Source organism: Hemiscyllium ocellatum, chromosome 24 (genome assembly GCF_020745735.1).
Source record: "Hemiscyllium ocellatum isolate sHemOce1 chromosome 24, sHemOce1.pat.X.cur, whole genome shotgun sequence".
Lineage (NCBI taxonomy): Eukaryota > Metazoa > Chordata > Chondrichthyes > Orectolobiformes > Hemiscylliidae > Hemiscyllium > Hemiscyllium ocellatum.
In genome coordinates this window covers 8,541,533-8,557,967 of record NC_083424.1, presented here as the reverse complement: position 1 = coordinate 8,557,967, position 16,435 = coordinate 8,541,533, and the positions used below count along the sequence as shown (strand labels likewise).

The 16,435-nt window shown below is 40.2% G+C and overlaps 1 protein-coding gene across 2 annotated transcripts in view; it reads right to left on the bottom strand.

The window, feature by feature from the left end:
- txnrd2.2 (thioredoxin reductase 2, tandem duplicate 2) overlaps positions 1-16,435 on the bottom strand; it is an 83,506-nt gene that overhangs the window by 21,244 nt on the left and 45,827 nt on the right. For both annotated transcript variants that reach the window (XM_060843913.1, XM_060843914.1), the window contains exon 11: positions 14,718-14,892. In XM_060843913.1, coding sequence (XP_060699896.1) covers positions 14,718-14,892 — 175 coding nt within the window. The remainder of the gene's footprint in view (positions 1-14,717; positions 14,893-16,435) is intronic.

Below are 16,435 nucleotides of genomic sequence, written 5' to 3'. Positions count from 1 at the left end.
ATAAGAGCAATAACCTTATGAACAACGTATTACTACCCTGAAAATGAATAATGCTGTTAATTTAGCATCTTGTAAATATCAAGAAGAAAACGTAGAACAGTACTAATATGTACAATCGTAGAGTCATAGAGATGTACAGCATGGAAACAGACCCTTCGGTCCAAACGGTCCATGCCGACCAGATACCCCAATCCAACCTAGTCCCACCTGCCAGCACCCAGCCCATGTCCCTCCAAACCCTTCATTTTCATATACCCATCCAAATGCCTTTTAAATGTTGCAATTGTACCAGCCTCCACCACTTCCTCTGGCAGCTCATTCCATACACATACCACCCTCTGTGTGAAAAAAGTTGCCCCTTAGGTCTCTTTTATATCTTTCCCCTCTCACCCTAAACCTATGCCCTCTAGTTCTGGACTTCCCGACTCCAGGGAAAGGACTTTGTCTATTTACCCTAACCATGTCCCTCATAATTTTGTAAACCTCTATAAGGTCACCCCTCAGCCTCCGACGCTCCAGGGAAAACAGCCCCAGCCTGTTCAGCCTCTCCCTAAAGCTCAAATCCTCCAACCCTGGCAACATCCTTGTAAATCTTTTCTGAACCCTTTCAAATTTCACAACATCTTTCCAATAGGAAGGAGACCAGAATCGCATGCTATATTCCAACAGTGGCCTAACCAATGTCCTGTACAGCCGCAACATGACCTCCCAACTCCTGTACTCAATACTCTGACCAATAAAGGAAAGCATACCAAACGCCGCCTTCACTATCCTATCTACCTGCGACACCACTTTCAAGGAGTTATGAACCTGCACTCCAAGATCTCTTTGCTCAGCAACACTCCCTAGGACCTTACCATTAAGTGTATAAGTCCTGCTACGATTTGCTTTCCCAAAATGCAACACCTCGCATTTATCTGAATTAAACTCCATCTACCAATCCTTTTCTTAATATTGAAATATATATTCACAGATGACAGTTAATTGTTTGGTTGCTTTATTTGCACTTTAAATGATCAGCTTAATGAGAGTGCTCATAAATAATTACGGACTCGCATTGCAATAGTAGTACATAGATCAAAGATAAGTCAAATTTTCAGGGCAAGAGAAATGCTGATCAACACTGAGAATTACTAGTTGTTAAAAATAGTTGTGCACAGTTACAAGCTGCTCTCCCATCATATTGAAAGCATTTGAGAATACTTTCTATAAATTGTCATTTGCTTATCCTGCACTTCCTTTTAGATGAGTGATTGAAATGGTCAGTGTTGAAGTACCTCCTCGTCTCCTGATGAGCTTGTATTTTTATCTCGTTTCCCACTCATCATACTATATTCATACTATATCCTGCTCCATTGTTTGTTCCTTCCTCCCCATTCCCCATCATCAATGTGCCACCCCATGTCCCAACAGTGTGAATAACAGTGATAAAATACCAGGCCCATGGATGTGATTGAATTTCCGACAGTCATAATGCAATCTGTACTTGGATTATAGATTGTGTAGGTTAGGATCCAACAACTAACTGAGGTTTTCTGAATTTCCTCCCCCCCCCGTATTCCTGAATGCTGAATCAAGGGACAAATTAACCTGTCAACAGACATTAAAGCAGATTTTCAAAGAAAGTAAGAGTTGGTGCAAAAGACAGAAACTGCAGAAATACATACTTTTATCAAGACAATTTTTACCTTGTGCTTACTTTGAATGAGGTACTAACCAAAGAAAATGCCTTGTATATTAAATATCAATGACAAGACATTATTTGGTTAATTCCACTGAAGGTTGTTGGCAAAGTCAGTGGAATGATAATTTCAACAGTTTCATTCAGTCAAGTCAGGCAGTTAAAGATGGCTGGACTGGATGGTGCCAGGAACAAAGCTGTTAGCGATACACACCCGAAGGTTTGATTCACTGCAAGTCAACTTTGCCCTTCACATCCGTAGGAGTAGGACAGCTGCGTGAGAAGGGAAAATCAGCTGAAGTTGCTGGCCAGTGACCCCCTATTGGAAAACATAGGTCAGTATTAGGAATACTGTAGAGAGTGACTAACCTCCTGACTCACCAAAGCCTGCCAGCCATGTACAGGATACAAGTCAAGAGTGTGATGAAATACTCCCCATTTGCCTGATTAAATGCAGCTCCAACAACACAAAAAATTTGATATGATCCAGGACAAAGCAGCCACTTGAATGGCATTATATCCACAAGCATCCACACCTCCAACTCCAACACTCAGTAGAAGCAGTGGAGAAATTCACCAAACACATTTGAAAGTACATCATGTTCCTGCACCAACTTACTACTGGTCGTGAATTATTTCCTCTCAACCAAAAATGCATCTGGGAAAAGTAAACTATCCCTTTTCTTTCCCCTCCTTCTCTTATTAGTCGCATTTGTCGCACTGCCTCCTCCCCACATTCCAGTCACTAGAACGGTCCTGATCAATATGAAAATTCACGAATTAAACATTTCCTCAGTTTTACGAGCTCATGAGCATAATGCTAAACTTGAGGGACAATTTTAAAACATCGTGAGTTACACATTATATGTAAAACCCAGTCATTTGGAATATGAACCATCTCACTCCAGTTTTTTGGTACAGCCTGTTTTTATGAAGATTCTAAAATACATACCAATGCAATACAATTTTTTATAATGTATTAATTGGTATACTACAGTCGAACCTGGTGTTCCATTTATAGTTTGAGTTGCTTTGCTAACCTTTGCACATGGTACAGATTCCAAATGGATTTGTCCTGGAGTCTCTTAAAACTTGAAAGCTGCATTGCAGAATGATAGTTTAAAAAGTTAACTATCCATGGTGTTGGATGTTTCTTCTGCCAAAATACTCTAAACCAACACTATTGGTAAAGGCTTCTGTAGACAGTCCACTAAATTATATGCGTTTATGATCACTAATCTCAGTTGACAAAACGAACTAACGTTGCGTTTAAATTTCAACAGCTGCAGTGCAGACAGCTCCTAAAGTAAAAGCTTAAATAGGAAAAGGTAAAGTCACTGTTACAACCAGAGTCATGCAGAATATATAAATCATCTGAATTATCACCTATCATCCTGAAAGATTGTCAGCAGGATGTCCTCTTATTTATTCTATCAAACCTTTCATGATTGAGTGACATGATTAATTCTCCATGACCTTTTTTTGCTCAGAGGGAAGCAATTCCGACTTTAGTCTCTCCACATAATGTCTTTGATCTTGCTGGATCTGTTTGCTTCACTTGCAAACAAGACTCATCAAATAATTTTGGTTGTACGCATTTGTGTAATAGTGCTATTTGCATCTTCAGAGGTAACAGGATAATGCGATCAGAAAATACATAATCCCCATAGATTCTAATCAACTTGTTCAGAGATGATATTACACACCGCTGGAGTAGGTGGAACTTGAACCTAGGCCTCCTGGCCCAGATGTAAGGACACAACCACTGCCCACAAGAGTCCTCACTGAGTAATATAATGGAGCTTGGAGTCAATAGTTCAATCTTGTCATATTAACCTGTAAATGATAAATCAAGACTAAAAGTGCTAGGAGATTCTAAAAGCTATCTCACGACATGCAATTTGCACTTAATTGTACAAATTGGGCAATAATGCAATCCATCCTTTTCTTCCCTAAAGGCTCTAATTAATATAACAAAATTCTGTAATTTAATTTGTTCTCAGGGAACTTGGGAATGGCAGTATTCATTATTCTACAGGAACTGCCTGTAAAAGAAATGGAAAAAGGCCTTAAAAAAAAGAAACCCACACCACTTCTCCCAATACCAACAACTACAATACACATTTTTTTTTTAAAAATCTATTTTTAACCAATTGTTTATATTTGAAAGGAAGTACTAAGACCAAAGTAATATAATTCAACCAGCCAGCCTCCGGGTTGCAATGATCACACATCTTGGTACTACAAGAATAGATGTACTATTGTGCTCTGATCAATCAACACAAGGAAGTCTCGACAGCAGAAAGCAACAACCGCAACTGCCAATCAGCCACAGCTTCAAATGCTCATTTTCATTCGGCTTTTAAATTGGAAATATAAAAGCCTCCATAGCATACTAACTGTGCCAACACATTCCTCCAAAATCCCAGGGACCTGAAATATCAACATTTAGCATTTGAAAATCAGGTTCTTCTTGGAGTTTGCATTGCCTGGGGCTTACTAAATCACTTTTTTTGTTTAATTTTATTTTAAACAGCACTGCACATTTTCTACAGGTAACACCACTAAAACGCAGTTCTCTTAAGACTGCTAAGCACAGTTACAGCATTGTTGGCTCAATCTGTTGCTACCCTTCAGTTTTACAGTTAGGATCTTGCCCACACAATTTACAAAACAAAATGCTACTGCATCAAATTATAATGTAGCTTTGAAAAGAAATATTGACAGTAAAAAGGAAATGTAAACCTCCATAGCACTGAGACCAAAACAAAATACAACCTACAATACTTAACATCAATAACTCCCCACACAAACATCAGGCATATTACGTCATGTCCTATATAAAATCCCCAGGGGCAAGATTATTCAGTTATTAAAACAAAAACTTGAGATTCTATTCATAATTTTTAGTCCACATTAAACATTTCCAAAGTAGAAACCTCTCAAGCCCATTCATGGCTGGCCTTAGGCTTCAACTCTAAGTTCCAACCCATCTCCATATCCTTCAAATTCCCATGTTTAAAATTTTTAATAATTCCAGTATTGAATGTATTCAACAACTGGACACCAAATATCCTTAAGTCCTTTGAAAAAGAAACCTTTTGAAACATTTCAGAAATCTTTCATGTTAGTCACAAATGACGAATTGATTGCTCGGAGAGTATGATCCACAGTTTTAGATTCTTCTGATAAGAGGAGTCATTGGACTCAAAATGCTAACTGTTTCTTCACAGATGTGATCGGATGTGCTGAGTTTCTCTGGAATGTTCTGTTTTTATTTCAGATCTCCAGATTCCACAGTATTTTAGCTTCATCCTCTCAAGACAGTTATACATTTCAAATTGTCTTTCACTCTCCTAGATTCCAGAAGGTAAAAAGGTATTCCTGATGAAGGGCTTTTGCTCGAAATGTCAATTTTCCTGCTCCTTGAATGCTGTCTGAACTGCTGTGCCTTTTCAGCACCACTCTAATCCTAAGTTCCAGAAAGGTCCATTATTCTCAACCTTTCCTCAGACAATAATCCTGTCATCCCAAGAATCAATCAAGTGAACCATCCTTGCAGTTGATTTAGAATTGCTTCACCATTGGTGCCATATTTTAAGTTGCCTAGTCTAAGCTCTGGAATTTTTTCTTCACACACTTCTGCTTCTGTATGTCACTTTCCTCTTTAAAACCCAGCTTTTTGACCAAGATTTTGGTTACCTGTCCTAACAGACTGAACCACGCAACAATGTCATACTTACTTTTACCGTGCTATTGCCAAGCATCATGGGATGTTACATGGTGTTATAAGTGTGATATATAAAATTTTTGCAGCTGCTCAATGCAGGAACACTAAGACAAATTTAACTGTAGTTTACAGCATTAGACAATATCCAAAAATGTGCTGCATAAAGGTCACACATGAACATATCAGTGTTTCAATTTGTATTCCTAGATTAACTACATTTTAATAGAACTTCATTGGCTTCAAAGCTTTGCAACATCCTGAGGCTGTGAAATGTTACATAATGGGGTGGCATGGTGGCTCAGTGGTTATCACTGCGCCAGGGACCCAGGTTCAATTCCAGCCTCGGCTGACTGTCTGTGTGGAGTTTGCATATTTTCCCCATGTCTGCATGGGTTTCCTCCAGGTGCTCCAGTTTCCTCCCACAATCCAATTGTGGGCGGCACGGTGGCACAGTGGTTAGCACTGCTGCCTCACAGCGCCAGGGACCTGGGTTCAATTCCCGACTCAGGCGACAGACTGTGTGGAGTTTGCACGTTCTCCCTGTGTCTGCGTGGGTTTCCTCCGGGTGCTCCGGTTTCCTCCCACAGTCCAAAGATGTGCGGGTCAGGTGAATTGGCCATGCTAAATTGCCCGTAGTGTTAGGTAAGGGGTAAATGTAGGGGTATGGGGTGGGGTTGCGCTTCGGCGGGTCGGTGTGGACTTGTTGGGCCGAAGGGCCTGTTTCCACACTGTAAGTCTAATCTAATCTAATCCAAAGATGTGCAGGTTAGGTGAATTGACCATGCTAAATTGTCCCATAGTATTCAGGGATGTGTCGGTTAGGTGCATTAGCTGGGGGTAAATGTGGGAATGTTGGGGGAATGGGTCTTCGGTGGGTCAGTGTGGACCTGTTTCCACACTGGAGGGATTAGATTTTTAAAAAAATTCTAATTCTAATAATGCAAGTCACTTTTCAATACAAGTTGGCAGTGAACATAATGAATTTATTGCCATTTCACTGCTCGATTTACACCTAAACAAAATATACTCAGGTTATTATGGGGGTGTTTCTGTTCTTGCCTGAACATTGCTGCAACACTTGTTATTTTGAAATGGTCCAAATTATTTCCTGTTGAGATTTGCCAAGGTTGGCTCTTGTATCATGGACAGCTGCTACCTGGAAATGGTGCTTCATCCACTTTGAAGTCCTCTAATCTTCTAATAACTGCTTACACATCTATCTTCTTTGCAAGACTTACCATGTTTGTGTCCTGAAAAATCTAACTGGCAAATCCAAACATTTACCTCTGATGAATAGTAATAAGAACAAATTATTCTGAAGTGCTGCCACTTTTGTGATAATCTCCTACTCCCTCGAGGGTTTAAAAAAAAGCCCTTGAATTACTACGAGACATGAGAAACTTGAAATCAATTTCAGAGGCTTAGTACAATTTAAAAAAACACAACACATTCTGTTGGTACCTCAGTCAGCTAGGCTTAAGAGGAAAATCATATCAATGGTCAAAATACAAGGGCATGGGTGGTGGGTCAGAGGCTAGGTCATGGGGGTGGGACAACATTGTGGGTAGGGGGAAAGAAATAGGGCCAGAGGAACTAGGACCAGAAGCCACACAAAACAGGATGGGTGAGGAAGGGTAGGAAGCAAAGTTGATGAGAGTGGGACCAGGGAGTAAGGCTGAGGGCAAAAGGTGAAGTGAGCATGCCAATGGTTACTGTGTGTGAGTGAGAGACACACACAGAGAGAGGGGAAGAACGGGACAGTACTGTTTTACATCTATCAACAAAATTATGATGTATTGTATGAAAATTACTATTGTAATGAACATTCTCAACTGAATAATTTAATGCTGGACAATTTTATTCCATAAAAAAAAGTGTTTAATCACAACTCAAAGCATCTCACAGAATGAATTACTTGCGATGTAACACTTGTGTTTGAGACAATCATGAAATCATTTACCTGCAATGTCTGCAGATAGCTTTTTGTATTTAGAATTGCATTAGTCCTTTTTTCAAAAACGAAATTGTTGCTTATGCCTGTTAATTCATGTCAATTTAAATGCTGCAGTGTCTTGAAATTAGTGCTTTGCTTGTGTGTTGTGGTTTTAAGTTATAGAGCCACAATGCTTATTGAGGATGTTGCTGAATTCTTCAAATTCTATTTGTGTGGGCTCAGACCCCATTATGTCAACGTAAATTCAGAAGTAATGTCAGTTTGTGACTGCATCACCTAATAAAAGAGTCAATGAGAATGCAAAAGGAACCTTCAAAAATCAAACAAAAAGCCCTCATTAAAATCTCAAAGCACAAAGATACTTAGTCAGAGCCAGAGTTCGGTTAGGGATGTTCCAAAGACCATCACACCTTTGTATACAGTACGGAAGAGAAATCTTCCGAAGTACACAATCTAATGCTTCCTGCTGGAAAGAATCCACAAGTGGGAATTAGGAGTGTGAGAGAGCATGTGCAGAACAATGAGAGCATGTGGGAGTATTTAAAATTTCTAATGTGTTAATGCTAAATTTCTTAAAGTACTGCAAGTTCAAGAGTTATTACTGAAACTCCAGCATCAAAGTTCAAATTTGCACAGGATAAAATTCTTAATATAAATTCCAAACATTGTGACAAACTAGTTTTACTTTATTTATGAGTGTACAGAATTAATCAAGAAATTAAATCCTGAAATACTGAACAATGCCTTGCTTTCCAAATAAAGTTAAGACACACTGTTATACAGTATGCATGGATCGAAAGCTATGGATGTAAATTTGCTCGCTGAGCTGAAACGTTTGTTTTCAGACATTTCGCCACCGTACTAGATAACATCATCAGTGAGCCTCCGGTGAAGCACTGATGGTATGGCTCACTTTTTATTTATGTGCTTAGGTTTCTTTGGGTTGGTGATGTCATTTCCTGTGGTGATGTCATATCCGGTTCTTTCTCTCAGGGGGTGGTAAATGGGATCCAAGTCAGTGTGTTTGTTGATAGAGTTCTGGTTGGAGTGCCATACTTCTGGGAATGCTCACGTGTCTCTGTTGGCTTGTCCGAGGATGGATGTGTTGTCCCAGTCGAAGTGGTGTGTTTCCTCATTTGTATGTAAGGTTATTAGTAAGAGTGGGTCATTTCTTTTTGTGACGGGTTTTTTGCCTTTTTGTCCAATGTAGTGTTTGTTACAGTTATTGCAAGGCATTTTGTAAGTGACATTAGTTTTGTTTGTTGTCTGTATAGAATTTTTCAAGTTCATTAGCTGCTGTTTTAGTGTGTTGGTGGGTTTGTGGGCTATCATGAGGCCAAGAGGTCCGAGTAGTCTGGCAGTCATTCCCGAGATGTGTTTGATGTAGGGAACAGTGGCTAGAGCTTCTGGACATGTTTTGTTTGCTTGTTTGAGTTTGTTGCTGAGAAATTGGCATTTTAAATCAAAGATACTATATTGAGAAAGCGAATGCACGACTTGCAGATATTAACATTTACTAACAATTGGCAATAGACCCAACCCCACAACTAGAGAACCGTATCACACCCCTACTCAAAAAACTTCAGAAATCTGGAGATATAAATAAGACTGACTTCCAAAAAATGAAACCAAGCTTCTACGGTTTAGCCTAAACTCACAAAGCAGGACTACTCCCTCAGACCCATAGTCTCGTTACCTGGAACACCAACTTAAAGATTGGCCAAGGAGCTACACCAAAGATTAAAACACAGTAGAGGACTCACACCACTCCATTCACTCCACCCAAGAATTCCTGAAGACCAAAGATACCAAGATAGAAGAGAATAAAACAATGGTCTCCATTGATGTAACAGCCCTCAACATCAACCTGGCCAAGGAAACACTGACTACACTATTAGAAGAACCATAAACCAAACACCACCAACTTCATCAGCAAGGACAATATAGTCAAGCTAGTGGACCTATGCCTTACCACCCCTTCACCTTCAACAAGAAAACCTACAGATCATGGGATCTCCGATATCAAGGTTCTTAGCAGAAACAGTAATGCAGAGACTCAAACAAATAGCTCTGCCAATCATCAACCCAAATCTTGGGTCCACAACATGGATCACACCTTTGTTATCACAAAACGAAACAAATTAGAGGAAACCTTCAAGACCATCAATAATACCTTTACCGGCATAAAATCCACTAAAGAGGGGGAAAACAACAACAAACTGCCATTCCTAGATGTCACAGTAGAGCAAACAACCAATGAGGAACTTCAAACCAGCATCTACAGGAAAACAACACATACAGTCCAAATACTTAACTACAGAAGCAATCATCCCAACACCCACAAACGAAGCTGCATTAGAACATTATTACAACGAGCCACCACATACTGCAGCACAGAGGAAAATACAGTGTATTCAAAAAGAATGGATATCCAATGAACACAGTCTGCCAATTTCTCAGCAACAAAGCCAAACAGACAAAACACGTCCAGAAACCCTAGCCACTTTCGCCTACATCAAAGACATCTTGGAAAAGACTGACAGACTACTCAGACCTCTTGACATCATGGTAGCCCACAAACCCACCAATACACTAAAACAGCAGCAAATGAATTTGAAAAATCATATACAAACAACAAGCAAAACTAATGTCATTTACAAAATACCTTACAAGAACTATAACAAACACTACATTGGACAAAGAGGCAGAAAACTAGCCACCAGGATACATGAACATCAACTAGTCAAAAAACTCACTAGTGTCCTTATGTACAGATAAGGAAGGATATCACTTTGACTGGGACACATCCATCTGAGGACAAGCCAAACAGAAACATGCATGAGAATTCCCAGAAGCGAAACTCTAGCAACAATTGGAGGTGAAGTGGACAGCAAAGAGGGTTACCTCAGATTACAACAGGATCTTGACCAGATGGGCCAATGGGCTGAGAAGTGGCAGATGGAGTTTAATTCAGATAAAGGGCTTCCTGATGAAGGGCTTATGCTCGAAACGTCGAATTCTCTATTCCTGAGATGCTGCCTGGCCTGCTGTGCTTTGACCAGCAACACATTTGCAGCTTTAATTCAGATAAATGTGAGTTGCTGCATTTTGGGAAAGCAAATCTTAGCAGGATTTATACACTTAATGGTAAGGTCCTAGGGAGTGTTGCTGAACAAAGAGACCTTGGAGTGCAGGTTCATTGTTCCTTGAAAGTGGTGTCGCAGGTAGATAGGATAGTGAAGGCGGCATTCGGTATGCCCTCTTTTATTGGTCAGAGTATTGAGTACAGGAGTTGGGAGGTCATGTTGCGGCTGTACAGGACATGGGTCAGGCCACTGTTGGAATTTTGCATGCAATTCTGGTCTCCTTCCTGTCGGAAAGATGTTGTGAAACTTGAAAGAGTTCAGAAATAATTTTCAAGGATGTTGCCAGGGTTGGAGGATTTGAGCTATAGGGAGAGGCTGAACAGGCTGGAGCTGTTTTGCCTGGAGCGTCGGAGGTGGAGAGGTGACCTTATTGAGGTTTATAAAATTATGAGGGGCATGGATAGGGTAAACAAGTAATGTCTTTTCCCTGGAGTTCGGGAGTCCAGAACTAGAGGGTATAGGTTTAGGGTGAGAGGGGAAAGATATAAAAGAGACCTAAGGGGCAACTTTTTTCCACACAAAGGGTGGTGTGTGTATGGAATGAGCTGCCAGAGGAAGTGGTGGAGGCTGGTACAATTGCAACATTTAAGAGGCATTTGGATGGGTATATGAATAGGAAGGGTTTGGAGGGATATGGGCTGGGTGCTGGCAGATAGGACTAGATTGGGTTGGGATATATGGTCAGCATGGACAAGTTGGACTGAAGGTTCTGTTTCCATGCTGTACATCTCTATGACTTGGATCCCATTTACCAGCCCCTGAGAAAAAGAACAGGAAATGACGTCACCACAGCAAATGACATCACCAACCCAAGGAAACCTAAACACATTATAATAAAGCAGGCCATACCACCAGTGCTTCATCAAGAGGCTCACCGATGATGTTACCTAGTATGGTGACGAAACATCTGAAAACAAACCTTCCAGCTCAGTGAGCAAACCTACAACCTATTAAGGATCCTTTGAAGCCTATATCAAAGATTTCCACCTGAAAACTGTCCGACTGCAAAGTTACATTTTTACAACAACATAATTAACATTTTTTAAATTAAATAAACAGAAGCTCAAACAGTGGCAGTAAAGAATGGTATTTGCCGAGATTGGGATGAGCATTACTAGGAGAAAGTGAGGACTGCAGATGCTGGAGATCAGAGCTGAAAATGTGTTGATGGAAAAGCACAGCAGGTCAGGCAGCATCCAAGGAACAGAAGAATTGACGTTTCGGGCATGAGCTCTTCTTCAGGAATGAGGAAAGTGTGCCAAGCAGGCTAAGATAAAAGGTAGGGAGGGAGGAGGGACTTGAGGGACGGCAGTCAATTCTCCTGCTCCTTGGATGCTGCCTGATTTCCATGAGCATTACTGGCACATGGACCTAGATATCCCATAAGCCAGTTCTCAGCAGTAACTCCCAGAGGCAGCCAAGGTGAGTCCTGTTGGATGAATCAGACTCCTAGCTGTTAAATCTCCCACTTCAAATTAAACTCCTACAGTACCTGTAACATTGAAGCTGCATCAAAAAAGCTCAATTTTTTCTTTTGTGCAAAGCATCACTTTGTCTTCTTAGCAAGCTGTAAAACTCAGATCTCTCTAAAACCTAAATACCACCAGCACCCTGCTCACATGCCAAAGATAAGGGCAGATCCTCTGAGTGATCTTTCTCTCCTTTTTATGTCCAGAAGTGCTATCACACACGACCAAATGGTTTTGTTTCCCATCACCGAATCACCACGAGATTTTTTTTTAATTTTTAACAAGTAACCACTACCAGTAGATTACTCATGTAGCCAATTAGATATTTACATAACAGGCAATGCAAAGTGATCCTTTGCTCACATTTAGCCTGCTAATGCATTCACCTGGGTCATTTATGCTCTCTGTCTCATCTTTCTGAGCTTGAATTACGTTGCTCTGAATGCACTACCACCACCTTGACTGCTAGCAAGATTCACAGAATCATCTCTAAGTCAAACACATGGTTTACCAGGAGATCTGCACAATATTCCCCTTTCTCTACAAACCTGGGCTTTCAAAGATGAAGCACGGCCACAAATGCCCTTCAATCTACTCTACATTAACTTACTCAAAAAACTTGGAGAAAAGACTGAAATTGCATTCAAAATACAGACTATCTGCTCTCTTGATCAACCAGGACATGGGGAGGAAGAATTGAAAACAATCAACAGGAAAGCACAAGGGGATGAAACTCTAATCAGTCAGGTTTAACTGCATTTCTATGCAATTCATTATGGTAGCGCCCAAAAAAAGACTGAACAGTGCAACAGAGAGGAAATCATTATGTTAAAGAGTTAACCTCTTCTCATTGCTTTATCTCCCACTGTCTAAAACACCTGGTATGGGTGTGTTAACACAGAAAACACTGAGTGTAAACTCAAAAGCACAGATCAATGTGCTTACAGTTTACTTCTAGGTTTGCTGAACAGAGGCAGGGCTGACCAAAAATAAAGTTAAGATCTTCATGATGGACTCATTGTAAATAGATCTGACAGTGAGAAAAATTAGGTGGATTACTTTGCAGTTGAGCCTGTGAAACTACATATTTGTATTCATTCAAGTGAGCCTTTTATACAGTTGAATATACTCAGTTTACATACCATTGAGTTCATAAGACTTAAATGACATTGTACTCACTTCAATTTGAACACCAAACTCACTAAAGAAACGTTTTATGGTTGATTCAGCAATTCTGCATTGAACAAACTGCTTTTCGAACAATGCAAGCTTCCCACAATGTCTCAACGAGTCTAACTGGTAAGTAGCTGAGCCAAACAGGTCAGTTTGAAACCTTCCTTAATTCCATATTTCCGCTGGGTCAACTGGAACAGTGGAGGGTTGAAGGTGGCCTCAGCCACTTTGAGTGAGGGTGGGAAAAGTAATGGCTCACATTGCCACAACTTCAGTGAACCTGGATTCAAAGAGAGTATGAGACAATTAACCTGACAATTAATTGTCTTGAGACAATTAACCTGAACTTCTTACATTCACAAGGATGAGGCACCACTTGGCATTACATTTCTGGGTGTGTATTCCAAATCTTGTTTCTTCTCTCCCAAAATATATTGCTTCACACTTCATTTTACCTGTTTGCCCATTTGCTGGCCTGACTCCTCTACAAGTCTTCCTCCGTTTCTAAAGTTTGCCAAAACCCTCTGTCTTCCATTAATGGTAAATTTCAACACACACGTATGTGTTAGTGAGCACCAGAAGTAAATTTCAACCTGACACTCCTTACAGACATTTAGATCCAATATCAGTTGCCAGTGCACAGAATTTCTCATCCTTCTCCAATTGAAGCAACCCTGTAACTCACTCTTTTCATCTTTAACCAACATTCTATGTTGGCGGGTACATTTCCTACTACAATATACCATATATGTCTTTCACTTGTTACAAAAAGTCAACATCCAAATTCACAGTGCTATGAGCCTGTGAAACACCACATCTCATTAAATCTAACTCTTTTCCGAGTTAGGTGTCAATAAAAATCAAAAATACAAGGTAGAACATTAAAACATGCTATAAAAATGGGTAGTGTTCTCCCTCTATTCTTTCATTCCCCCATCCTCCTCCCCAATATTCAGCAAGGTTTTTCAATGAGTGCCTGAATAGTACATATTTGATTCCAGTTGTATGGTGAATTAATTATTTTTATCAAGGTTGCTGATAAAGAGAGTAATAAATGATATCCATGTCCTTGGAAAGATAAGGCCCAAAAAACCGTAGCCAGGGATTTTTCTTCTCAATACTCTCCAGGACTTGTGTGCTGGAAAATTACAAGTGAAGTCTGAGTGAGAACAGTATGAAGCGCATCGCAGATGTTCCCCCTTCAGATGGAACACCAATGCTGAGTGGAGGGGCTTCCTGTGAATGATGGGTATTTGGGTAACAATGAAAGACTATCAATATATTTGCAACCAAACCCTAATGGATTTTCAAAACTTGTACCAAACTATAGTGCAAGGGTTCACAATCTAGCATACAAAAACACCACTGAATATTAATAGCAATACATTATAATGGACTGAACTATAATTAATCTGTCATGCCATTTTATTGCCCAATAAAAATATTTTTGGTGAATTTTATGAAGGTTGCATGTTTTCCTAATGCAAAGATGCACAAATGCAAGTTTGTAAAATCACCACAATGTTTCTGATTAAAGGGGTTTGTTAAGATTTGATATTCTTACCAATTGCCCACATCACGGTATCAAAAGACTCTCGTTCTTCCACATTCAACTCCAGATTTTTCCAAATAACCTGCAGTTTTCCACTGCCCAGTTTTTCTATTTTGATTGGAATACATTTCCAAAAGATTCTGGTGCCATAAGATGCCATATGGTCTGTCACCAAATGGGCCATTTGCTACATTAAAAGAAAATGAGAAGTAAGTTAATTTGCAACCGCATATTGTCAGGCAATATTTATATGAGCTATCTCGGAAGAAAGTTGAATTTTCCAGTTTTAGTCTTTATTTTCTGAGGAGTGGCAATCACTCAGATTACCCCTCCGATCCTCTGTATTTACATAATGAAAGAACTCCCCATTTCTGACAGGAGATTCCCATCAGGGCAGAGCTGTGCTTCCATTCTGATAGGCTCCTTGTAGTGCAGAATAGACGAGGGAACTCAAGAATGCACAGTGAAACAAATAAATTTTAGATGGAACATTTTATATAGCTTTATCTTAGCAAAATAGTACTATATAAAACACAGAGTATTACTCAAAACAAAAATTGCTGGAGGTCACAGCAGGTCAGACAGCATCGGTGGAGAAAGAGCAAGCTAACATTGAGTCCAGATGACTCACTGGCAGCACGGTGGCTCATTGCTTAGCACTGCTGCCTCACAGCACCAGGGACCCAGGTTCAATTCCAGCCACGGGCGACTGTCTGTGTGGAGTTTGCACATGCTCCCAGTGTTTGTGTGGGTTTCCTCCGATTTCCTCCCAAAGTCCAAGGATGTGCAAATTAGGTAAACTGGCCATGTTGAATTGCCCGTAGTGTTCAGTGATGCATAGATTAGATGCATTAGTCCTGGTAATTGACTAATTGTAGAATAATAGAGTAGGAAAGCGGGTCTGGGTGGGATACTCTTCACAGTGGACTTGTAGGACAAATTGGCATGTTTTGACACTGTAGGGAATCTATGATTCATCACAGCTGACATGAAATGAGGAGGGGGGAGCATTTATGTAATAGTGGGAGTATGGAGTGCTGGGGAGAAAGGGTGTTGATGGAGCAGATCAAGTGGTTGGAATGTGAGAAGGGCAGAACAGTGGTGTGTTTAATTGCTGAAGTAGAAAGATCAGACTGGAATGGGGGGAGGGGAGAGATGACATGGTGACAGAGAATACAACAAGTAAAGCTAAAAGGGAAGGAATGGAAGTTGGCTCATAATTTGAAGGTGCTGAACTCAATATCACATCCAAAAGGTTGTAAATTGCCTAATCTGAAGATGCAATGTTGCTCCTCCAGTTTGTGATATGATTTGATGGACCACTGCGGCATGCCAAGGACGGACAAGCTGGTGTGCAAGCAGGATGCTGTGTTAAAATGACCAGCTATGGGGAGGTCGGAGTTGTGCTTGCAAACAGACTGGAAGTGTTCTGCAAAGTGGTCACCCAGGCTGAATTTGGTTTCTTCAATGTAGAGGCGATAACATTGGGCGCTCTTGCTCCTATAAAACAATGTGTTTTCCAACTTACTGCAATCAACGACGTGAAAGATCTGTTCGGACATTTTAAAATATATTATGGATGTATGAAGGACAACAAGAGCATCGTGGAGCTTAGATGCAAATAAACAAATCAGGTTACATTCTTGTAGTTGATATTACCCAAATATTTTTGAAGATTTTATTTAAATGATCAACCATTTACCAATCTTCATTAAATATATCTGTTCTTG